The sequence below is a fragment of the Lathamus discolor genome, chromosome 4 (genome assembly GCF_037157495.1).
Source record: "Lathamus discolor isolate bLatDis1 chromosome 4, bLatDis1.hap1, whole genome shotgun sequence".
NCBI lineage: Eukaryota > Metazoa > Chordata > Aves > Psittaciformes > Psittacidae > Lathamus > Lathamus discolor.
The window spans coordinates 127,519,839-127,543,543 of record NC_088887.1 but is presented as its reverse complement, the minus strand read 5'-3'; the positions used below and the strand labels follow the sequence as shown (position 1 = coordinate 127,543,543).

General features: G+C 63.1%; 2 protein-coding genes across 10 annotated transcripts in view; one reads left to right on the top strand and one right to left on the bottom strand.

Annotated features, from left to right (window-relative positions):
* Nucleotides 1-14,062, bottom strand: part of STIM1 (stromal interaction molecule 1) — a 65,373-nt gene extending 51,311 nt beyond the window's left edge. For 5 of the 9 annotated variants that reach the window (XM_065679000.1, XM_065678999.1, XM_065679001.1 and 2 more), the window contains exons 1-2: nt 13,772-13,853; nt 13,279-13,523 (exon numbers count right to left, since the gene is read on the bottom strand). In XM_065679000.1, coding sequence (XP_065535072.1) covers nt 13,279-13,387 — 109 coding nt within the window. In that variant the 5' untranslated portion in view covers nt 13,388-13,523; nt 13,772-13,853. Of the gene's footprint in view, nt 1-13,278; nt 13,640-13,771; nt 13,920-13,989 lie in introns of those variants that run through there. The other 4 variants (XM_065678997.1, XM_065678998.1, XM_065679002.1 and 1 more) reach the window with 4 other exon arrangements.
* A 1,775-nt stretch (nt 14,063-15,837) lies between these two features.
* Nucleotides 15,838-23,705, top strand: RHOG (ras homolog family member G). Its single transcript, XM_065678994.1, has 2 exons — nt 15,838-16,190; nt 22,986-23,705. Exon 2 carries the CDS (start codon nt 23,014-23,016, stop codon nt 23,587-23,589), a length of 576 nt encoding a protein of 191 aa, XP_065535066.1. The 5' UTR covers nt 15,838-16,190; nt 22,986-23,013; the 3' UTR covers nt 23,590-23,705.

Below are 23,705 nucleotides of genomic sequence, written 5' to 3'. Positions count from 1 at the left end.
GCCTCAGCACCCTCACAGGGAAGAGCTTCTGCCTAAGAGCTCAGCTCAGTCTCCCCTCGGGCAGGTTCAAGCCATTCCCCTTGGCCTGGCCCTACAGGCCCTTGTCCCAAGCCCCTCTCCAGGTTCCCTGCAGCCCCTTCAGGCACTGGAGCTGCTCTCAGGTCCCCCCTTCATGCAGCAGAGGGGCAGGATCCCCTCCCTGAGCTGCTGCTCCCGCTCTGGGGGTGCCCCCAGCACACGGGGGGGTTCTGGGCTCAAGCGTTCACTGAAGCCGGGTCCTGGGGAGCTGCTCCATCCAGCATCCACAGCAGCAGAAGAGAACCACAGTGCCCATCTTCAGGCCCCTGCTCCAGACACACAACTCCTCTGCCTCAATACACGGACACACTGAGGGACAAGGGGCATCCCAGCCTGTCTGCAGCCCCTCTGCGCAGCATCCAGCCTGACATGGTCCTGGATGAGGTGATGGATGTGCTGCCCTCAGCAGCTGAGGCTGCTCTTCCCTTCGGATGCCTGATGGAGGGAGCTTCTGGTTTACTGAGGGGTTGTATTTGCTAAAAGCTCTGGAAAGGCTCCTCTCTTCGCCATGACCTACAGAGCACCGTACGTTTACCTCCCATCTCCGTATGCTCAAGCCATCCCCCCGAGTGGCAATCCCCGCAGCTCTCCTGGCACACGTGTCCCTGCAGGGACCCCGGAGCAGCAGCACCAGGCTCTGAGAGCACCACGTGGGTCTGCCAGAGTGAACCAAGCCCTCGGAGCTCCGCTCCGGGCTACTTCAGCTCTGTAGGGGCTGGGGTTACCGGGACCCGTTACCACCATCAGCCACCTTCAGGGGAAAGAACCGTGTTTACCAAAGGCACAGCTGCGGCTACCAGGAAAGCTCCCTGCAGATCCCAGCACACACACAGAGCTGCTTCCGGAATACAACCCGGATGCTCTCAGTCTTATTTAGTACCTCATCGAATAGGAAGAGGTGCTCTGTGGTCTGCTCAGGCAGAGAACAGCACTTCCAGCACCAGCACTAAGGGGAAAGGTGCCATGATTTTGCCTCCTCTGCTTCAAACTGGACAACTTTCCTTCACGAGGAGCTTGGGGAAAGCAGTACAATTTGGCCAATATGGAAAAAGGAGACCTAAGGTCAAGCCCGCACCTCATCCACATGCAAACACCAAGAGGAGACAGGATGGAGACAAGGTGGCTGTAAAATGGGTTTATAACAGCAGGAACTGTTGTTCATTTACACTTTGGATACATGGAGCTGCTGGAGCGAGGCCAGAGGAGGCCACGGAGCTGCTGCGAGGGCTGGAGCAGCTCTGCTCTGGAGCCAGGCTGAGAGAGCTGGGCTGGGGCAGCCTGGACAAGAGAAGGCTCCTGAAGGGGAGACCTGAGAGCAGCTCCAGTGCCTGAAGGGGCTGCAGGGAACCTGGAGAGGGGCTTGGGACAAGGGGCTGTAGGGCCAGGCCAAGGGGAATGGCTCGGAAGTGGGGAAGCAAGCTGCTCCAGTGGAAGGGGTCTCTGCCCGTGGCACAGGCTTGGAACTGGAGGAGCTTTAAGGTCCCTTCAACCCAAACCAGTCTGGGATCCAATGAATGAGAGGGTGAGTTTCTCTGAATCCCGAAGGAATCACAAGTACCACTGCCAGGGTGAACAACTTACACATTTACAGCTGGAATAAGGAAGGAGCACGGGTGAAATATCCCCCTCCTCTCACGTCTTGGCCGATTTTCACCCCAGTACAGATGCTCCTGGCATGAACCAGGAGCAGTGCAGCCACATCCCTGTAGCGAGCCTGCACCAGAATCAGTCACAGAGTCCTGGAATCCCAGGGGAAGGAGCCTTAGGAATCACCCGCTCCAACCTCTCCCCGCACAGCGTGACCCACACTGGGCAGCCCCATCTGAGCAGTGTCCAACCCTGGGGAGTCACCACTTCCCTGGGCAGGTTATTCCAGTGGCTGCTTGCTCTCAGTGGCAATGATTCTCCTCTTGTGTCCAGGGGGAATCTCCCAGCAGTAACTTGTGCCCTTCACCCCTCGGCTTTCCATGGGACTCCTTGTCCAAAGGGAGCCTCCACCTTCTCTGCAGCCACACTGACCTCCTGGCACATGGATCAGGGCTCCCTGCGCCTTCTCTTCCCCAGCTGAACAGCCCCAGCTCTCGCAGCCTTTCCTCACTGCTGCCCAGCCCTTGGACCATCGCTGTGGCCCTTCTCTGGCCGCTCTGCAGCCCGGCCACAGCTTTGCTGTGCAGCAGGACCCGACCTGACCCCATGTTCCAGGGGTGCCGTGCCCAGCGCCGAGCACAGTGGGACAATGGCACCTTCATCCCTGTGGGGATGCCCTTGGGGATGCTCCCCAGCACCCTGCTGGGTTTCTTGGCTCAGCTGCTCACTGCTCACTCCTACGGAGCTGGGGCCCCCCCAGTCCCTTTCCTGGAGCTGCTCCCAGTCTCCAGCTTGGGCTGCGCTTGGGATTGGGCTTTCCCAGGTACAAGACCTGACGCTCGTCCTTGTTGGACTCCATCAGGTTCTTCTCCACCCTCTCTCCCAGTTTATCACTGCTCACTGGCTTCCCTGCTGCTCCTCCTCCACGGAGCCTGCGGAACTCAAGTGTAACCGAAGTTCCTGGTCCTCTCGGTGCTCCCATCCTCAGCCTTTCAGGAGGACAACAGGGAGATGACAACGGTGGGATCTGGGTGTCTCTGAGCTCAGGGTGTCTGTGCAGGGACTCAGTGATGTCCTTACAAAGGGTCTGACTCAGGTGCAAACAGACCTGGCCAGAAAGCAGGCAGAGGCGATGGAAGAGGACAGGCCAGGTGAGATGGGGGAGCCCGCAGGGGAAGTGGGACACCTCCATACAGCACAGCCACAGGGAGCACAAAAGCATCTCAGACACCTCACCTTGTCAGGCCGAGAGCTGAAAATAGCCACAGCATGGAAGTCAAACCAGTTGGACAACGGCTGCAGAGCCTGATGCTAATGCAAACAAGGAGCAGCAGCCGGAGCCAGGGTGCAGGATGAGGGCTTGGAGCTGTCTCCTGATGAGCTCCACATGTGGGGCTCCGGAGCGGTGTCGGACAATGCCACTTGTCACTGCAAGTCCCATCTAGCACCCACTGCTTCAGCTCCCTCCCTAGCCCATGGAAAGGAACAGGTACCTCTGGAGAGCAGCTCCTCCGTCCAACATGGGCAGGTGAAACACCCGCTTCAAGACTGGGAGACCTTGTAAGAGACCTAAAGACCTAAAGGGGCTGCAGGAAACCTGGAGAGGGGCTTGGGACAAGGGCCTGTAGGGCCAGGCCAAGGGGAATGGCTTGAACCTGCCCGAGGGGAGACTGAGCTGAGCTCTTAGGCAGAAGCTCTTCCCTGTGAGGGTGCTGAGGCGCTGGCACAGGGTGCCCAGAGAAGCTGTGGCTGCCCCATCCCTGGCAGTGCCCAAGGCCAGGTTGGACACAGGGGCTTGGAGCAAGCTGCTCCAGTGGAAGGGGTCCCTGCCCGGGGCAGGGGCTGGAGCTGGAGGAGCTTTAAGGTGCCTCCAACCCAAAGCATTCCACGAGTCCATGAAGACCCCCACCTCCTCCATGCCAGCACAGGAACAGCCATGCAGCTCAAGAGACAGCTTCTAAAGGACAATCTCCAAGGGTTGAGACCCACCCTCCCCAAGGCACAGAAGCACAAATCGTTTTCTCTCCCTTCCCGAGAGGAAAAACCCCAGAGGTGGGATTAAAGCAGGGGACCCCACCTCCCACTTCCTGCACCCGCTGCTGCGAGCCAAGCTCCACAGAACCCCTCCTGCAGCGCGGGAGGGGTGCCCTCGGTGTCCCCACAAGTCCCTTTCCCGTCGGTATCAGTGGCCCAACAAGTTAAAACAAGCAGGAACCAGGAAAACCGGATTATCCACAAAGCGCGGAGCCCAGGTCCTCAGGAACCAGTGCGGTCCAGAGGAAACCTCCCCAAGCAGCGCTGGAGGTGGGATGAGGACAGGACCCGTCGCTGCCCCACCGAGAGGTCCCCGTGCCCGCAGGGCGCTGCTGTCACTGCTCCCACAAATACATCAGCATCTTCGAAGTTCATTTTCTCCCTCCCCGGTTTCTCACCTCCTGGAGCAGCAACTCCTTTATCCAGAGGGGCTCCAGACAGGGCTTGATTAAAGGAGTGTGCCCAAAGCAGGTTGAGCTCCAGGAGGGCCACACCAAGCTGCCACCCTTGTCATGGCCCTGAGGAACCTCTTCCTGGTCCCAGCATGGTGGCATCCCACTATGGGTCACCTCTGAGGGAAACCTGGAGCCTACAAGGGCAGAATCGCCCTCTCAGCAGAGCCCAGCATGATCCCACACCTCCAAACCCCTCAAACCCGGCTGCAACACATTCGTGCCATGGTCCCAGTTTGAGGTGCTGGTGCTTCCTGGGGAGGAACAGAGCCAAGTCCTCCTGTGGGGAGGGCACAGACCGACGGGCGAGGGTGCACAGATCACACAGCAAAAAGCAGGGCCATTGACAAGTGATCCTTCCCACAGCGCTGAAAGAAAGGTAAAACATTCCCATTGCTCACTCTGCAGAGAGCAGAAACACCCTGACATAACGGGAACCCCGGATCGCCGTCCCCCCTCTGCAACGCTCGGGGATGATCTTCAGGCAACCGCTTCCACAGAAACACTTCAGGGATACCCTGAGAGCAGCTCCAGGGCCTAAAGGGGCTGCAGGAAACCTGGAGAGGGGCTTGGGATAAGGGATGCAGGGCCAGGGCAAGGGGAATGGCTTGAACCTGCCCGAGGGGAGCCTGAGCTGAGCTCTTAGGCAGAAGCTCTTCCCTGGGAGGGCCGAGAGCCCCCACACGCAGGGTTCAGGGGCAGGCTGGGGTCATCCTCACTGCACTGGAACCCCAGAGCTCCTGCAGAAGGAGCGCAGCTCCTCCAGGCCTGCACAACACAACACGCTTTCATATTAGCCTTGGAGCGCAAGGCTGGAAGGAAAAACACCCCTGAGGAACCCGTAATAGCAGCGACTTGGAGAAGAGTGTTTCAGGAATTGCTTCTCCCTCAGAAAAGGAGCTTTTCCCCTCCATCTGCCTGCCTCCATCAAGGAGAACACAACTGTTTTCCCTGCGGCTTACCCAGAGGTTCATCATGCGCCGGCACTCGCACGGCCCCGAGCGCAGGCATTGCTCGGCAGCTTTAATCCTCAATTACTTCTCCCCTCCCTGCAGTTCCAAGCTGCACTGCACAGGGGCAGGGGCTGCTCACTTGTCCTTCAGCCCAGGAGCATTATTACAGCTCTCATGCTCCTTGTGTTTCTACCCACTGAGAGCTGCAGGTTTCCAGGCACCAGAGCTCAAAACATGGAGGAATAAATTAAACTGAGCTTAAAACTCGGCCCGTCAGAGGAAAACGATGTCAGAACTCCTCGCTACCCAAAATAGCTTTTTTTCTTACACAACATGTGGCACGAGCGTGTGTTTGCAAACAGACATCACCATTTCCTATTGGATTGCTCCTGCTCCGCATTCTGGAGTCATGGAATCACAGAGTGGTCTGCACTGAAGGGAGCTTAAAGCCATTGCCCTTGGCCTGGCCCTACAGGCCCTTGTCCCAAGCCCCTCTCCAGGTTCCCTGCAGCCCCTTTAGGCACTGGAGCTGCTCTCAGGTCTCCCCTTCAGGAGCCTTCTCTTCTCCAGGCTGCCCCAGCCCAGCTCTCTCAGCCTGGCTCCAGAGCAGAGCTGCTCCAGCCCTCGCAGCAGCTCCGGGGCCTCCTCTGGACCCGCAGACATCTCCCATCGCACAGGTTCACAACCCAGGTACCTGCCGGGCAGAGAGGGCACGGTTCCTGCTGCTGGTTCCCAAAGGCAGGCAGCACAGCTGGCCCTGGCACACGAGCGAATGCATTCTCCAAAGTGGAAAAAATGGGTTACTTAAAAATAGGTCCATAATCCAAACAAACAAACATCCCGATACCATTTCATACAGAGAAAGCGAACAAGCACAGATGATCCACATACACAAACATGCACTTATCTGAACGACTTCCTTATCCCAGAACCATAGGATCATGGACTGGTTTGTGTTGGAAGGGACCTAAAAGCTCCTCCAGCTCCAACCCCTGCCCCGGGCAGGGACCCCTTCCACTGGAGCAGCTTGCTCCAAGCCCCTGTGTCCAACCTGGCCTTGAGCACTGCCAGGGATGGGGCAGCCACAGCTTCTCTGGGCCTCAGCACCCTCGACAGAGTCACACAGAGGTGATGGGGCTGATTAAACTGAAGATAAAGGAACAATTAAAGCCTGCAGAAACCCACCTGGATCAGGTCACACAGGCAATGGTCAGCAGGAGATGGCCACTGCCTTCAGGCACATAAAACATCTCCTCAACTCCTGAAGCAAAGGGAAGCGCTCAGAGCAGGAGGTGGGGACACAGAAGAATCCAAAGGCTCCACCGTGTTATTGGGGAGAGCAGCAAAGAGGCCAAAGAGCCACATTATTAATAGTGCTTGACTATGGCATAAAGAAGGGTGATCAGATCTTCCTTTGCCATTGCAGACCAGAGGGATTCCCAGCTCACACTGCAGACCTTCACCCCAACAGTGGCTGGGGTCCTGTCCCCATCCCCACCCCAGTGCTGTCACAGCAGGAATCTGCAGCATGGCCAGAGCACCCCTGGAAGCAAACCCCTCCAGGTACCAAAGGGCTCCTTCCAGCCGGAGCCCAGAGCTGCCCCAGGAGGAAGCAGGACTCCCCAGCCTCCAGCTGGCTCTGCCTGCTCAGGAGCCTGTCTCTCCCCATGTAGCCTGGGTTAAAAGCAAAGCTAAACGAGGAGCTGAACAGGTTTTTCAACACTAATAGCCTGTGCAATTAGAGCTGGCAAAAGCAAAGTGCAGCTGAAGGGAGGAAAAGGGTCACTGAGCTTGGCACTGAACCTGGCCTTGGACAACTACCCCGGGACAAGTGCCACCGCTTCCATCAGCCTCCATGCTGGACAAGCAGGATTGTTAGCAGCAGATGGATAACCTCATGGCAACCGGCTGCTTTCCAATCCCCTGCTCGTACACCCTCCTTTTTACAATCAAATCCACACAGAATTACACCAGGATGACCTTTCCTTCCCCACCACAAACCAGGCAGGTCCTGAACTAAAGTCACTGCATGCTAAGGCAGCTGCCCTGCAGCACTGGTTAAAGCACAGCGGGCACCAGAGATCTGTCCCCTGCCCAAGGACCAGGAGGGGTCAGCACTCAGCAAGGACAGAACTACCCCATACCCCAGGCCAGCCACAGACCCAGCAGCAGAGAAGCAAACTGGCTCCATTCTGAGACTACCGACACTGCTGGCCACTCCATAAGGGACGTCAGGAGGCTTCAGCACACATTGAACATTCCATTTCCTCCCAGGAGGAAAGCATGGACAGGAGGATTGCTGCTGTGGACTCCCCACGTGTCCCTGCACATCCCGGCCTCACCTTAGGAAAGGCCAACCCAGAAGAAGAATAATCTGCCCAGGGAAGTGGTGACTCCCCAGGGTTGGACACTGTTCAGATGGGGCTGCCCAGGGTGCTGGGCATCCAGTGTGGGTCACGCTGTGCCTGGAGAGGTTGGAGCAGGTGGTCCCTGAGGTCCCTCACAACCTGGGACTCCAGGAGTCCTCCAAATGAGTGTCATTCCTGAAGGAAGTGCAATCCATGGAGGTTTCCAGTCACGCTGGAGAAGAACACAAACTATTTCCTGGCCAAGTTTTCCAAGCATTCTCCAACCTCCTCTTTCCCCCTTGCCCAGCCCAACGCTGTGACTCACATTTTAGGCTGAGAAAGTTGGGGCTGTTCAGCCTGGAGAAGAGAAGCTGCGTGGAGACCTCAGAGCAGCTTCCAGTATCTGAAGGGGGCCTATAGGGATGCTGGGGAGGGACTCTTCATCAGGGACTGCAGTGACAGGACAAGGGGGAACGGGTTCAAACTGAAACAGGGGAAGTTCAGATTGGATCTAAGGAGGAAATTCTTTCCTGTGAGGGTGCTGAGGCACTGGAATGGGTTGCCCAGGGAGGCTGTGAGTGCTCCATCCCTGGCAGTGTTCAAGGCCAGGTTGGATGAAGCCTTGGGTGGGATGGTTTAGTGTGAGGTGTCCCTGCCCATGGCAGGGGGGTTGGAACTGGATGATCTTGAGGTCCTTTCCAACCCGAACTAGTCTATTCTATGATTCTATGTGCACCTCCTGCTCAGTGTCAGGAGTACCTAGAAAGACTTAACTGGAGTTAATGAAGAGTTCCTGCGGGGAGGTGTGCTCTGACAAGCTGGGTCATGCTCCTCCTTGAGCTGAGGACCTGGGCAGGCTGCAGGAGGATCTGGAGGCTTCCAGCACACAGGGGATGACTCCTGCAGTGGTTCCATTACACAGCACTGGGAGCTTAAGGAGCAGCCAGATTAAGGGTACCTCAATCAGCTGCTTGTATTTCACCACCACTGATTTGTGCTGACCTCTGCTTTCAAATGATAGGGCTTTTTCTTGAGGCATCTCATAAAAGCATCTTACTCGCTGCAGCAGGTGAAACCAGAGTCTCCGGCAAAGGAATAAAGGGCAAATGTGAATTTTGGCATCGTGGTGGGTGAGGGAACCTTCAGCCCCACCAAACAAATGCTCTAATGGAACGATCCATTAAGCAACTGGCAATGGTAATGTTTAAACTGGCGATAAAGAAGCCACCATCCACATGTGATCCACATCCAGCTTTCCACAGACACCCCTAAGTCCATTCAGCTCATGTCAAAAGATCTCGCTGCAAGTTCAAGGTCCAAAGCAGCCACTTTGCAAGCTGGAGGTTTTGTAACCAAGGATTAACTCACAATAAACCCCTTCCTCTTGGCATGCCGAGTACAGGGGCTCTCAGCCGCTCGGGCACAGCATCCTCACCCAGGAGTGAATTCTGCCCCTCTCAAATGAGCCTCTGGGTAAAAGCTTGTGGTTGTGGCCCCCTTCATCACCCTCATTTTAAGCACTGATGCTCTGTTTGCACGTGCAGCTTGAGCTCCGAGTGCTACAGGCAAACACAGTAACGCCGAGCTTGTGCACTCAGCTCTCCTGTTAGTATCATCTTAATACTTTGATACCCTGTTATAAACACCCCCTGGCTGGGGTAAGAATCCCACGTGTTAAACATCACCTGAACAACAGCAACAGCTCCAGAAACCGTGCGATGGAGGGATTAAGGCAGGGAAGGAAGAGAAAGAGAAAGGAAGGGAAAGAGGAGCTGCTGTGCCTTGGCATATAAGTAACTGCCAAACCCTGCTTTGAGGCACTGAGGGTCCAGCCCCTGCCCATCCCCAGGCACACATCAGCCACAGAATGGGTCAATCTCACCACGCTATCCCAATCCCATCTTTTAACCGCTGCAGGAGACAGGGAAAATCCACACCAGGATCCCGAAGCTGTCTACATGAAGCCAGAAGAGGCATCCAAACGAGACCCCAGACAGCCTCCAGCACAGGCAGAGCGTGGCAGCCGCATCCCTATGGGTGCGGGATCACTGAAAGCAATCTCGATCCCAAATGCAGCCAGACTCAGGGGAATGCTCACTCACATGGAGATGGAGCAGGCCTGAAGGCAGCAAAGCAGGCAGCTGCGGTGGAAGTATCACCACTAAGGGAAGCAGGATGAATCCCGGCCATCCAAAGCCCAGCCCCTGGCAGGCAGCATTCCCTGGATGTGCAAACACACCGGGAGGTCCCTGCAATAAGCAGCAGCAATATTTCAGCGTCCACCCGCGCCGCTCTGCACAGAAGGCAATCAAGGGAAAATTAATAGCAGCAACCTGCTTGATACCAGTTAATGTGATCTAATGAGAAACAGGCTACGGAGAGAGATCACTGTTTGTACCCAGATTGAATTAGCACAGAATGGCTTGTGTTGGAAGGGAGCATAAAGCTCGGGAGTGTTCAAGGCCAGGGTGGACACGGGCTTGGAGCAAGCTGCTCCAGTGGAAGGGGTCCCTGCCCGGGGCAGGGGTTGGGACTGGAGGAGCTTTACAGCCCCTTCAACCCCAGCCATGCTGTGATTGATTCCATGATTAAATCAGTGAGACTCAGGCAACTGACAGATTACAGCAAGGAACTGGAAAGGGAATAAACCCAACCACCCAAAGGTAGGACCTGTACTGATGGCCGCAGGGAGCTTCTCTTGCCCCTTTTAGAGGGGGGGTGCAGGAGAGCCCGGGGCTGGAGCTGCAGCCAGACAAATTCATGCTAAAAATAACCAGCAGCGGGTGAAAACAATGAGGCCGAGCGAGAGTGAGCACATCCTGCGGGGCCTCAGCACCGGCACACGCGTGCTCCAGGGCAGCCCCGGCCGGGGGTCTCAGCTGGGCTGGGCTCAGGCTGCTGCTCTCCATGGCTCTGAACCACACCGCACCGCGGGCTGGCTCTCCGGGCCTTGCCAAACGGCTCCGGTGCATCTGAAGTGGAACCGACCTCAGATCTGATGGAGCAGGAAGGGGTTAGAGCCACGTCTGGCCCTGAACAAGCCTAAGCCAGGAGAGGGTCTGGTTTTCCCTGGAGTTCTGTCGCCAGCTCTGAGCTTCCTGCTCAGGGGAGACCTCAGAGCAGCTCCAGTGCCTAAAAGGGCTCCAGGCAAGCTGGAGAAGGGCTTGGGACAAGGGCCTGTGGCTGCCCCATCCCTGGCAGTGCTCAAGGCCAGGCTGGACACAGGGGCCTGGAACTGGATGAGATTTAAGCTCCCTTCCAACACAAACCACCTATCCATTTTATCCTATGATAAACCCACCCCATTTCAAACTCTTATGTAAGAATCATCTTAGGAACCAGAAGCACACAATATCCTCACCAGCACACAATACCCTCACTAAATGATGCTGATGCACAGAATATCCTCACCAAATGATGCTGATGCACGCCCTGAGTGTGCACAGAATCAAAGCATCGGAGCCCAAGGAGCCCGCGCTGCTGCACTCACACTTCTGCTCCCTGCACATCCTGAACCATTCCAGGGAACAGTGACCAGTGCCGTCACCTCTTTTCTCCTTAGCTCATGCCCTGTCACAACCCGAGCACCTTCCTTCCAAAAGCCTGCCCAAGACGAGCGGTGTCAGGAGCCCACCGCACCCCCCCTCAGCTCCAGGGAGCCCGCGCTGCCGCAGATGTGTGCGGCCAACCCCAGCCTCACCCGCTGCTTCCAGGGAACACGTAAGGAAAACCGGCATGTGCCGGGGATCCTCCTGTGCTGCTACAGCTCCAAGAGCTACAGAGCTAACGGCCAAGTGACCGCACAGGTAGCACCAGCTTCGAGCTGTGGGAGCAGGGAGCCCCAGGCAGGGCACGGGGCTGTGACACTGGGAGTCATTCACGTTCAGCCCAAGCAAATCCCTTACTGCCCACGTTCATCCACACGTCCGGGGTTCAGGCTGTGACCTGCCATCCCCTGCAAGGTCCACGTGCTGCTCCGCAGGGTTTTGAAGCCAGGAGGAACTAAATACACCAGCGGTGACTCGACAAGAGCTACAGAATCACCTCTTCTGCAGGAGCAGCCCAACAGCAGCGGGGGCTGCTGGAGACCAGGGCTCGGGGCTGCTCCCTGCTCTGCCTCTGCTCGGAGAGGAGCAAGTCAGCAGCTGAATCACCAGGGCTGCCACACTTCTGCAGGGCCTCCAAAAATAACTCCGCTGGAAATTCCTTGGAGGCATAAACCTTGCTTCAGAAGGACTGCGGAGATCCAGTTTCCTTAACGGAGGGGACGGGATGTGAACTGGCCTCAGCATTTAGGATCACAAAGGAAGAATCTACAAAGCAACCTCTCGCAGGGCGGCGTGCACGAGGGCAGTGGGGAGGGAGAGAAGGAATATCCCCCCCCAAGCGAGCCACACAAAGCAGCGCGCCGCCGGGACGAAACAATCTGCCCTGCCAGGAACCAGACACCGCGTTCCCGATCGTTCTCCTGATACCACGTTCCAGGACTTGCCCTGTTCTCACCAACCAGCTCCACACACGAAGCCAAACCCCTGCTTAGCAACGGCGCTGCGGCCACTTTCATCCTGCACCTTCCACTGTAACCAAAGCCTTCCACCAGGTCCAGTCCCCAGCCCTGCTCACACACCATCATCACCCTGCAGCACCCAGGGGCTGGAGATGCTCAGCACCTGCTTTCACCACCCCAAACCGGCGCATTATCCCTCGTGGAAGCCTCTGCCTGGATCCGGAGCGGATCCAGGCTGTGGATGGCGGTGGTGGAACGCGCAGCAGCCCCGATGCTGACAGCTCTGCTCACTGAGCAGGGTCGTGGCGCGCAGTGCTCGCAGCACACACGGGTCCTGTGGCAGCACACACGGGTCCTGTGGCAGCACACACGGCTCCTGTGGCAGCACACACGGGTCCTGTGGCAGCACACACGGGTCCTGTGGCAGCACACACGGCTCCTGTGGCAGCACACACGGCTCCTGTGGCAGCACACACGGCTCCTGTGGCAGCACACACGGCTCCTGTGGCAGCACACACGCACTGGCGCTGCGCAGCGAACGGGCAGGGAGCTCGGGGCTTGTCTCAACACCAACGGTTAAAGCAGGTTTGAAGGAGCAGGCTCCCAGCTCTGACCTCAGGCCCCGGCACAAGGACACGCAGCAGCACCAGTGCCCACGGCGCTGCCCGCAGTCCCCAGCCCTCCGCCGAGGCTGGCTCCGCTCTGCCGGCAGCCTGCCACTAAAGCCCGGCTCCCGGGGCGGCTTCCCCCGATCCCGGCGGGGCTGGGGCTTCTCCTGCCTTTTACCGTGGGGATTCTGGGGTGGAGGGCAGGGAACAAGGGAGAGCAGGGGCTGGGCCCGGCTGCGGCTGCTCAAGGCTGCGGGTGGGGAAGGCTCAGCGCAAGGTGCGGGCAGGAGGCTGGGCCGGGCCGGCGCTGCCTGGGCACGTCCTTACCCGAGAGGTAACGGCCGAGCCCCGACGCCGAACGCGCTGCAAAGCGCCCCACGCGGGAACGGCCGGAGCCCGGGCGCGCAAGCAGCCGGGGGTTATCCGGGAGCTCCGGCCCTTGCCCCCGGCGCCGCGGGTCTGCGAACCCGGCCTCAGCAACCGGGACAGCGGGGCACGCAGCCGGGCTCGGGGCGAGCTGCTCCCGTGGGAGGGGTCCCTGCCCGCGGCAGGGGCTGCAGGGGCCTTAAGGTGCCTCCATCCCAGCCCATGGAACGGAGCAGCAGCGCGGCCCAGCCGGGACCCCTCCGTGGCACCGGGCGATGCAGGACCCCCGGTGCCCGGGGAGAGAAGCAGGGAGGGAGGGCCGGGGGGAGCCGGGCCGGGCCTCACCTGCGATGGCGCTCTCGTCCAGGTGGGAGCCGGGGGGCCGCTCCCCGCGGCCCTGCTGCAGGAGGAGGCCGCACAGCACCCACAGGGCCACTCCCGACCGTACATCCATTTCCGCGTCGGCCTCGCCGCTTCCCCCGCCGCTGTCAGCTCCTCCTCGGCATCGGCCCCGCCGCCGGGCCCGGCCGCTCCGCTCCGCTCCGCTCGGCTCCGCCGCTCCGGGCTGGGCGCTCCGCGGCAGGCAGCAGCTGAGGGACCGAGCGTTACTCCCGGTGCTCCCGCCCGGGCGCCGCTGCCCCGACACGGACAGGGACAACGCCGCCAGCCCGGCGAGAGACACCGGATCCGGGCTGCCCCCCCCCCCCCCCCCCCCCGTAGTGGTCTCTCCCGGCACAGCCTTCCCCGCCGCCCCCCGCAGCAGTGGTCTCTCCCGGGAGAGCACTGCTCCCCCTCCCCAGCAGTGGTCTCTTCCCGGGACAACCCCGTCCCCGCTCACCCGCCGCAGTGGTCTCTACCGGGACACCCTGGACCCCTCCCCGGTAACCGCTCCCGGTCCGCTCCTTCCCGCACCTTCCTCCTCAGAGGCGGCTCCTCCCGGGACACCCCCCAGGCCCCCCCCCCCGCCGCGCTGTCTGCCGGGACAGCCCCCGGTCCGTCCCCCCCCCCGCCCCCCGCAGCGGTGGTCTCGTCCAGGCGCCCGCCCCCGCTGCCCACCGGGCCCTGGCGCCGCCGCCGCGCGCTCGGTGACAGGAGGCGGAGCCAATCGCTGCCGGGAGAGACCCCCGGCGGGGCGGGGCCCCCCCCCGCGCCCGGCCAATCAGGGACGGGCAGCTGGCCACGCCCTCCCCGCTTCCTTCCCCCTCCTCCTCATCCGCCTCCGCCGGGCCCCGCGCTCCGCCGCCGGCCCGCAGCGGCCCCTGGTGGCCACCGGGGGGAAGCGCAGGCTGGGGGCGGCTGCGGGGGACGCCTGCATGGGGCGAGAGCCGCTTCCAGCCGCGGGGGGGGCTGCGCAGAGCCCCCGGCACCGGCCTGACTCATCAGAGCACCCCGGCTTGGCAGAGCGCCCCAGCACAACAGAGCACGCCGGCTCCTCACAGCATCCTGGCTCACCAGAGCACCCCAGCTCCTTAGAGCATCCTGCTTCATCGGAGCACCCCGGCTCCTTAGAGCATCCTGCTTCATCGGAGCACCCCGGCTCCTTAGAGCATCCTGCTTCATCGGAGCACCCCGGCTCCTTAGAGCATCCTGCTTCATCGGAGCACCCCGGCTTACCAGAGCGCCCCAGCACATCGGAGCACCCCAGCTCATCAGAGCACCCCGGTTTATTAGAGCACTCAAGCTCAACTGAGCGTCCTAGCTCATTAGAGCATCCCAAAACATTCTGAACATCCCAACGCATCGCAGGACCCCAGCTCATCAGAGCTCCCCGAGTCATCAGAGCATTCCAGCTCCTTAGAGCACCCTGGTTCATCAGAGCGCCCCGACACATCAGAGCACCCCGCTCATGGGGACAGATCCGTTTTAATGCCCGGGCTGCCACACTCTGACACCCCCGAGAACTGCAGCACCCTGCCAGGGCCACATGCTCCTGATGGCATCGCCACTGGCCGCCATTGGCCCGGTGGCATCAGCACCGCTGGAGCAGAGGAAGCTCAGGGACGGAGGGTTCACGTGTCCTCCCTCGGCCCCGGAGCTGACCGCGGAGCTCCCTGCAGGGACCGGATCCTGCCCCAGGATAGCTCCGTGGCTGCCGGTCCGGAAGCACAATCCCGTCCCGCTCCAGCCCCGCTGCCCCGAGAGGTGTCACTGTTGTCCCCAGGCGGGCGCTATCAGCCCCAGGACACGGGATGGGGGTCCTTGTATGCATGGGGACCGCAAGCCATGGAGGGTGCCCGGGATGGAACCCAGGGCTGGCAGCGGAGGGGATCGGGAAGCGCCCGGAGCCACGGGCAGCTGCCAGACTCATTTCCAGGCAGAGGGGACCTGCCCCATGGGCTCCTCTGCGCTGGAGGGGGGGCACATCCCGCGTGAGGGCAGGAGGCCCCTGTGGCTCCGGCGCACCCGGGATGAGGGTCCCTGAGGAGCCCACTCGCCTGCATCCCGGGGCCACCGCATCTCTCCCATGAGACCCTCCTGCCCTAGGGCAGGGAACTGGGGACTGTCATGGGCTGTGGGCGCTGCCCTGGGGGCTGTTGGTGGGACCTGGCCCTTATGGGAACCCCCATCCTGGGGTACCCAGCCCTTACAAGACCCCCCCATCTTGGTGTCCTGGCCCTGGTGGGGACCCTCACAGCACCTGGGTCCCCCCGGCCCTGACCCAGCATGACAAGACCATGCTCTGGGGGCTGCTCCCCGCTCCCGGTTCCGCTCCCTCCCCTCCCATCCATCACCCCATCCCCACACAGCCCCCCCGGGCAGCGCCTGCCACTTCCCCGCCTGCTGTTGCGCTGTGCCCGCCGGCCGGGTGCCCCCCCCTTCCCCCGCGACGGCACCGCCACCCCCGCAGCGCGGATCCCCCGCCCGCACCCCCGGCCCCGGCCCCGGCCCCATCCCGGACCCCGCGGGAGCAGCCGCGGGGCGGGGGCTCCGCTCCCTGGGGCTGCAGGCGCCTGCTCGGGGGTCCCGGGGCGGGCACAGCGGCGGCACCGGGAGCCCCCCCCCCCCGTCCGCTGCTGCCGTGCGGGAGTGGGGCGATGCCCGGGAGCGCCCCTCGGGAAGGGCCCGGCCCCGGCCCCGGCCCCGGCCCCGGCCCGGGCGGAGGAAGGAAGCGGCGGCGGGAGGGGGCCGGGGGGAAGTTTCTCCGCGGGACCGCCCGGGGCGGCGGGAGGCGGCCGCTGACTTCCTCCAGCTCCTCCTCCTCCTGCTGCTGCTGCCGCCGCTCCGGCCCCGCGCCCGCCGCCGCGCCATGCCCCGGGGTGAGTGCGGGACCGGGACCGGGACCGGGACAGGGCAGGGCAGGGACGGCGCGGCCGGGGCAGGGGGGGGAAGAGCCGCCTGTCGGGGCCAGGGCGGGGGCATCGAGACCGGAGCCCGCGCGGCGCGGGGCGGGGGGTACCGGGGCTCCGGGGTGCCGGCAGCGGGGGCAGAACCGGTCCGGGCTGCCCCCTTCCGCGGCGCTGCTGCTGCATCCATCGCCCTGCAGCCACTGCAGCGCAGCCACCGCGCGGCCCCCGGAGCTGCCCCCCCCGCTGCCCGCACTGCACGAGCTGCAGTCCCGCTCACTGCACGGACGGCAGAGCCGGCACTGCGCGCTGCACGCCAGAGGGCGCTGCACGGCACCCACTGCAACCACTGCGCTGTGCCCCAGCGCTGCGCCCTCTGCGCTGCGCCTCACTGCACCCCCTGCGCTGCCGGCACCCCCCGCGCTGCTCCCCCTGCACTGCACCCGTTGCACTGCTCCCTGCGGCACCTGCACTGCTCCCCCTGCACTGCACCCGTTGCACTGCTCCGTGCAGCACCTGCACTGCACCCGTTGCACTGCACCCGTTGCACTGCTCCCTGCGGCACCTGCACTGCTCCCCCTGCACTGCACCCGTTGCACTGCTCCCTGCGGCACCTACACTGCACCCGTTGCACTCTACCGCCCTGAACTGCACCCACTGTCCCCCCTGCACTGCCCACTGCACCCGCCACCCACCCGGCACCCACTGCAACACCCAGTGCACGCATTGCAGGTTCTCCACACTGCACACACTAAGAGGTACAACCCTGCACACTGCACACACTGCATGCACCGCACCGCCCACTCATGGCCTCACGCTGCACACAGCTTACAACACACCAGTTACAACACACGGGGCACGTCACGCAATGCTCATTGCAACACTGCACGCACTGCACCACGCACGTCACTCACATGCTGTCACATGCTGTCACATACGTGCTGTGGCACGTGTTCAGCAGCCACCACGCTGCAGCGCTCACACGCTGCAGCGCTCACAGCACCGTGTCCATCACACACCGCAGTGCACTGGGGGTGGCTCTGTCCCATGTGGCTGTGGGGGGTGCTGGCTGTGGGGCCACCTCTCAGTGTGTCCTGCTGCCGAGCGGGGGCACCCGTGGGTCCCCAAGTGCCGGGGGGAAATGATCCATGGTGGGTGCATGGGCCTGGTCCTACTGGGCTCGCTCCTCTCTGCTCAGTGGAGCTGAAGCACCAGGGGTGGCACGTGGGGACGTCACCCATCAGGGGGGCTGGTGCTGGCATCACAGGTGCAGGTAGATGGGAGCATCCAGTCGGGTATTGCTGCTGATGCCAGGGGTGCCTGAGCCCAGCACATCTCAAGGAGCTGGCCCATGGGGGTAGGTCTGGTGTGTGCCCTGTGTGGGGCTTTGGCTTGACCATAGCACTGAGAGGTGGCAAACTGGCCCCATGCTGGTGTGCTCTGCCCTGGGTCTTGTCTGTGACTCTGCTGGTGGTGTGAGCAGTGACAGGCTCACTTGCTGCGGAGTGAGGCCGGGCCCCATCCCTCCATCCATCCACCCATCCAGCCATCCCTCCATCCATCCATCCCTCCATCCATCCACCCATCCCTCCATCCACCCACCCATCCATCCATCCCTCCATCCATCCATCCACCCATCCATCCACCCATCCATCCACCCATCCACCCATCCCTCCACCCATCCACCCATCCATCCATCCATCCATCCACCCATCCACCCATCCATCCATCCACCCATCCATCCATCCACCCATCCACCCATCCATCCATCCATCCATCCATCCCTCCATCCACCCATCCATCCATCCATCCCTCCATCCACCCATCCATCCATCCATCCCTCCATCCATCCACCCATCCATCCATCCATCATCCCTCTGTCCATCTCTCCATCCACACATCCACCCACCCCTCCGTCCACCCCATTCCTTGTGCTGGGCTGGGGGCTCTGGCCCTGGCTCAGGGGCTGCTCCTGGAGCCAGCTCCAGCCCCTGGTGCTGTGTTGTGCACCGTGGCCGTGCTGAGGGGCAGAGCAGGACCCGCAGCGGAGCTCCCAGCCCTGGAGGAGGGAAATCAAATGAGGAAATTGCTCCGGACGGGGCTGAGCTGGGACACGAGGAAAAGCAGCCCCTGGAGGCTGTGAGTGCTCCATCGCTGGCAGGGTTCAAGGCCAGGCTGGACAGAGCCTTGGGTGCCCTGGTTTAGTGTGAGGTGTCCCTGCCCATGGCAGGGTTGGAACTGGATGATCTTGAGGTCCTTTCCAACCCAAACCATTCCATGGTTCTGTGATTCTATGACTCAGCGGGAAGGTTACAGCTGCCGGGCCTGGGGCTGAGCCAGGGGCACCGGGGCTGAGCCAGGGGTACCGGTGTCACCGGTGCAGCACCGCGCGGAGCAGGACCCGCAGAGCAGGGACCCCATCTCAGCACCGGGCAGAGCCCCCCACCCGCTCCCACCGATGCTGGTGCTGCCGCGCTCGGCCCCGGGCAGCCCAGCTCAGGATTTATGGAGCTGAGGGGATTCCTCTGCCTGCGCCGGGGCTGCACCGGGGCTGCTCCCACTGAGCGGGATGGATGCGGCTGCACAGCACGGGTTGGGCTGGGCAGGGCTCTCTGTCCATGGGCACACCGTGGGTCTGTCCGTGGGGACCCCGTGTGTCTGTCCATGGGCACACCGTGTGTCCGTCCATGGGGACCCCATGTGTCTGTCCATGGGGCACACTGTGTGTCCGCCCATGGGGACCCCGTGGGTCTGTCCATAGGGACCCCGTGTGTCTGCCCATGGGCACACCGTGTGTCTGTCCATGGGCACACTGTGTGTCTGTCCATGGGGACACCGTGTGTCCGTCCATAGGGACCCCGTGTGTCTGTCCATGGGCACACTGTGTGTCTGCCCATGGGCACACCATGGGTCTGTCCATGGGCACCCCATGTGTCTGTCCATGGGCACACTGTGTGTCTGTCCATAGGGGCCCCGTGTGTCTGTCCATGGGCACACTGTGTGTCCGTCCAAGGGGACCCCATGTGTCTGTCCATGGGGACACAGTGGGTCTGTCCATGGGGCACACTGTGTGTCCTGGTCAGGTCTGTGTGTCCATGAGGGACATTGGCCACCCTTTCGAGGTCCATCTCTATGGGATGGACCCACTGCCCGGCCTGTGAGCACAGGCAGCGACGTGCAGCACCGCACAGGGTGCGGGGTGCAGTGTGGGGGGCTCAGGGCGCAGCGTGGGCTGTGCTGTGTGATGTGGGGACCCTTGTGCCCAGAGCGGGGTGCCCGGGGCGGGGCGCGGGCTCCCAGTGCAGAGCCCAGGGGCCCGGTTGGCTTTGCTGGGGTCAGGTTTGGGGTCCCTGGGGCCGGAGCCGGGCGGGAGCTCAGGGAGCGGCTGCTCCGTCGCCCCCAGCGGAAGCCCCGGGGGGATGCCCTGGGCGCGTTTTGCTTCCCCTTTTCTGCCGCAGAGCGACCGGGGCCGTTTTCCCGTCCCGGGGCTGCCGATGGCTCGGGGGGGGGGGGGGGGTCAGCGCGCGTCACCCTCCCGGGCCCTGCACCCGGATCGCACCCCAGCACCCAGCGCTCCCCCCCGAGCTCTGGCTCCTCCTGCCCCCTCCCGGGGGGGGGGTCCCGGCCCCTCCGGAGTCCCCGGGGCTGTGCCCCACGCAGGATGTGCCCCTCGGCCCCCTCTGCGGGGGGCAGAAGGGGTTAAAGGCGCTGCCGGCCGGGAGAACAGAGCGGGCCTTGTGCGGGCGCCGGCAGCGCGGGGCCGGGCTCTGCTCACCCAGCGCCCGCAGCGCCCCCGGGCCAGCGCCGCGCATCCGGTGCCCGGGGGCTGCAGCACCCGCGCTGCCCCCGTGCCGGGATGTGGGGCCCGGGGCTGGTGCCACCGTCCTGGCCGGGGGGGCCTGGTCCGCAGTGGGCTCAGCTCCCACCTCCCCCCCGGGGCCTTCATGGAATCGTGGAATGGTTCCGGCTGGGGGGGACCTTAAAGCTGCCCCGGGCAGGGACCCCTTCCACTGAGCAGCTCCAAGCCCCTGTGTCCAACCTGGCCTTGAGCACTGCCAGGGATGGGGCAGCCACAGCTTCTCTGGGCACCCTGTGCCAGCGCCTCAGCACCCTCATGGTAAAGAACTTCCTCCTTAGATCCAATCTAAACTTCCCCTGTTTCAGTTTGAACCCATCACCCCTTGTCCTGTCACTACAGTCCCTGATGAAGAGTCCCTCCCCAGCATCCCTATAGGCCCCCTTCAGACACTGGAAGCTGCTCTGAGGTCTCCACGCAGCTTCTCTGCTCCAGGCTCAACAGCCCCAATGCTCTCAGCCTGTCCCCATACAGGAGCTGCTCCAGCCCCTGAGCATCCTCGTGGTCATGGAGGTCCCCTGCCCACTGCCTCCTCCTTGCCTCCTTCCCCGCAGCATCGGTGCTCTCATGGGCACGAGTGTTTCCATGTGCCCCATCCTCTTCCTCACCCGCTGACTCAGCGCGGGCCTCTCCTGGGCTGCAGGATGCTCACTGGTCCCAGCTCATCCCAGGGTACCCACAGATGGGGTTTGAGCTCAGTGTGTTCCGTGGTGGGGCCATGGTGGGTGCTTAGGGGTCACCCAAAGGATGGGGAGCTGCAGGGGGGGCTGTCACCGCTTCATCCCCATCCCCACATCCCCCTGGAGCCTGCTCCTGCCAATTTCTTCTGCTGCCAACGCTGGTCTCAGGCTTCAGCAGCTCTTCCCAGCCGTGCCCTTTCCCCAGGGATGTACAGACAGGGACAGGCTCTGGATACGCTGCCCCAGCCATGGGGTGTCTGCGGGACCCCCTGACCTGAATATGGGGCTGCTGCGGGACCCCATGGCTCCCACCTCAGCCCTGATCCCACTCACTCTGATTCTGCTCCCCTGATCCTGCTGCTGCTCCCCCAGCTCCTGCTCCCATCGCCCTGACCCAGTTCCTTCTCCCGCTACCCGGCCCTCATCCACCCTGCTGCTTCTGCCTTTGATTCTGCTCCCACCGCCATGATCCTGGTCCTTTCCCCATCGCTCTGCTCCTGCTCCTCCTGCTCCTGTTTCTGCTGCCCCTGCTCCTGCACCCATCGCCCTGACCCAGTTCCCTCTCCCACTGCCCTGTTCCCTTTGCTCCTTCTCTCACTGCCCTGATCCTGCTCCGCTGCACCCACCCCGCTCCCACCGTCCCGTCCCGAGCCTGTCCCCATCCCCGGCTTCCATCCCTCAGCTCCTGCTCCCTCCCCTCTGCCCCAAGCCCCGCAGAGCCCGGGGGGGGGCCCCCACCGCTGACCCCCGGCGCTGGGACCCCCGGCGGGTGCAGCCGGAGCGAGGGAGCCCTCGGGGCCGCGTTCGCCCCCGGAGCGGGCGGAAGCGGCGGCCGGAGGCCGGTGCCGGAGCGTGACCCCCCCGGGCCCCCTGCGATGGGGGCGCTGCGGCAATGGGGACCCCGGGTCCCGGCCACGGGGCGGCTCCGGCGGCGCTGGGAGCCCCCCCTGGCCCCGGGGCGCGGGCGGGGGTCCCGGCGCACCCGGCCCCGCCGCGGCAGGAAGCGGCGTCGGGGCGGGGAGGGGAAGAGAAGAGGAAGAAGCCGCTTCCCCCTCGGGGCAGGGGCCGGGGCCCGGCTCCTTCCCCTGCCCCTGCCCAAGCCCCGCGTCCGGGGCCCCGGGGACCCCAGCGCCGGGCTCCGGCTCCGGGCAGCGCCCCCGGCGCCCCCGCCCCGCAGCCCCGGAGCCGCTGCTCGCCGCGGTCAGGCTCCAGTGCCGCAGATCCCGGCTGCAGGGGCCGGAGCCCGGTAGGGGCGGGGGCTGCCGGCCCCACGGGTGGGCACCGGCCCGGCCCGGCCCCGCGCGGGGCACGCAGCTCGGCTCGGCTCCAGCCTGCAGCAGGAAGGGGAGCAGGATGCGGCCGCTAATGGCAATCACAGAGGGAACCTGAGGAAGGGAAGCAGGGAAACGCTCCGGGCCCCGGGATAAACACAGCTGCTGGAGCGGATGTCCCCCGGCTCCGGCCTGGCCACAGCGCCCGGGGCCCAAACCTGCCCGCGGCTGCTGCCCGTGCGCCCTCCGTCCTGAACCTTCCATGGGCTGGGCTGGAGGCACAGAACCCCCCCGTGTCCTGGGCTGCACCCCCAGAGCAGGAGCAGCAGCTCAGGGAGGGGATCCTGCCCCTCTGCTGCGGGAAGGGGAGACCTGAGAGCAGCTCCAGTGCCTGAAGGGGCTGCAGGGAACCTGGAGAGGGGCTTGGGACAAGGGCCTGTAGGGCCAGGCCAAGGGGAATGGCTTGAACCTGCCCGAGGGGAGACTGAGCTGAGCTCTTAGGCAGAAGCTCTTCCCTGGGAGGGTGCTGAGGCGCTGGCACAGGGTGCCCAGAGAAGCTGTGGCTGCCCCATCCCTGGCAGTGCTCAAGGCCAGGTTGGACACAGGGGCTTGGAGCAAGCTGCTCCAGTGGAAGGGGTCCCTGCCCGGGGCAGGGGTTGGCACCGATGAGCTTTAAGGTGCCTTCATCCCAACCCATTCCGTGATTCTATGTCACACGATGCTGCACGTGGCGCAGGGCTCTACAGCATCCTGGCCAGCAGCCACGGTGACACAAGTTTGGCCTGGGTTGGGGATGCGGTTCCTCACTGGGGGGTATCTGGGCTCTGCGCATCGCGGGGCTGTGGGATGGAGGGGCCCGTCCCTCTGCACCCCGGATGGATGGGTGGGTGTCCGGGCAGAGGCGCTCTGGTGGTCTCAGCCCTGGCGTGTTCCCTGCCCTGACCCTCTCCTCTCCCCGCAGGCTGCTGAGGGCACACGGAGCCTCCGGGATGCAGAGCATCAAGTGCGTGGTGGTGGGCGATGGGGCGGTGGGCAAGACCTGCCTGCTCATCTGCTACACCACCAACGCCTTCCCCAAGGAGTACATCCCCACCGTGTTCGACAACTACAGCGCGCAGAACACGGTGGACGGCAGGACTATTAACTTAAACCTGTGGGACACGGCCGGCCAGGAGGAGTACGACCGCCTGCGGACGCTTTCCTACCCCCAGACCAACGTCTTCATCATCTGCTTCTCCATCGCCAGCCCGCCCTCCTACGAGAACGTGAAGCACAAGTGGTACCCGGAGGTGTGCCACCACTGCCCCAGCGTGCCCATCCTCCTCGTCGGCACCAAGAAGGATCTGAGAAACAACCCCGAGACCATGAAGCGCCTCAAGGAGCAGAACCAGGCGCCCATCACCACCCAGCAGGGCATCAGCCTCTCCAAGCAGATCCGCGCCGTCAAGTACCTCGAGTGCTCGGCGCTCAACCAGGAGGGCATCAAGGATGTGTTCACCGAGGCGGTGAGGGCCGTGCTCAACCCTGCCCCGGCCAAGCCCAAGAAGCCCTGCGTCCTCTTGTGACTGCGAGACCCTGCCCGCCCCGGTGCCCCCCCGAGCTGCGCTGACCCCCCCGGGGCGGGGGCACCGGGGCCCCCAGCCCGAATCCACCAGCTTTAATAATACAGACCTTGTTTGCA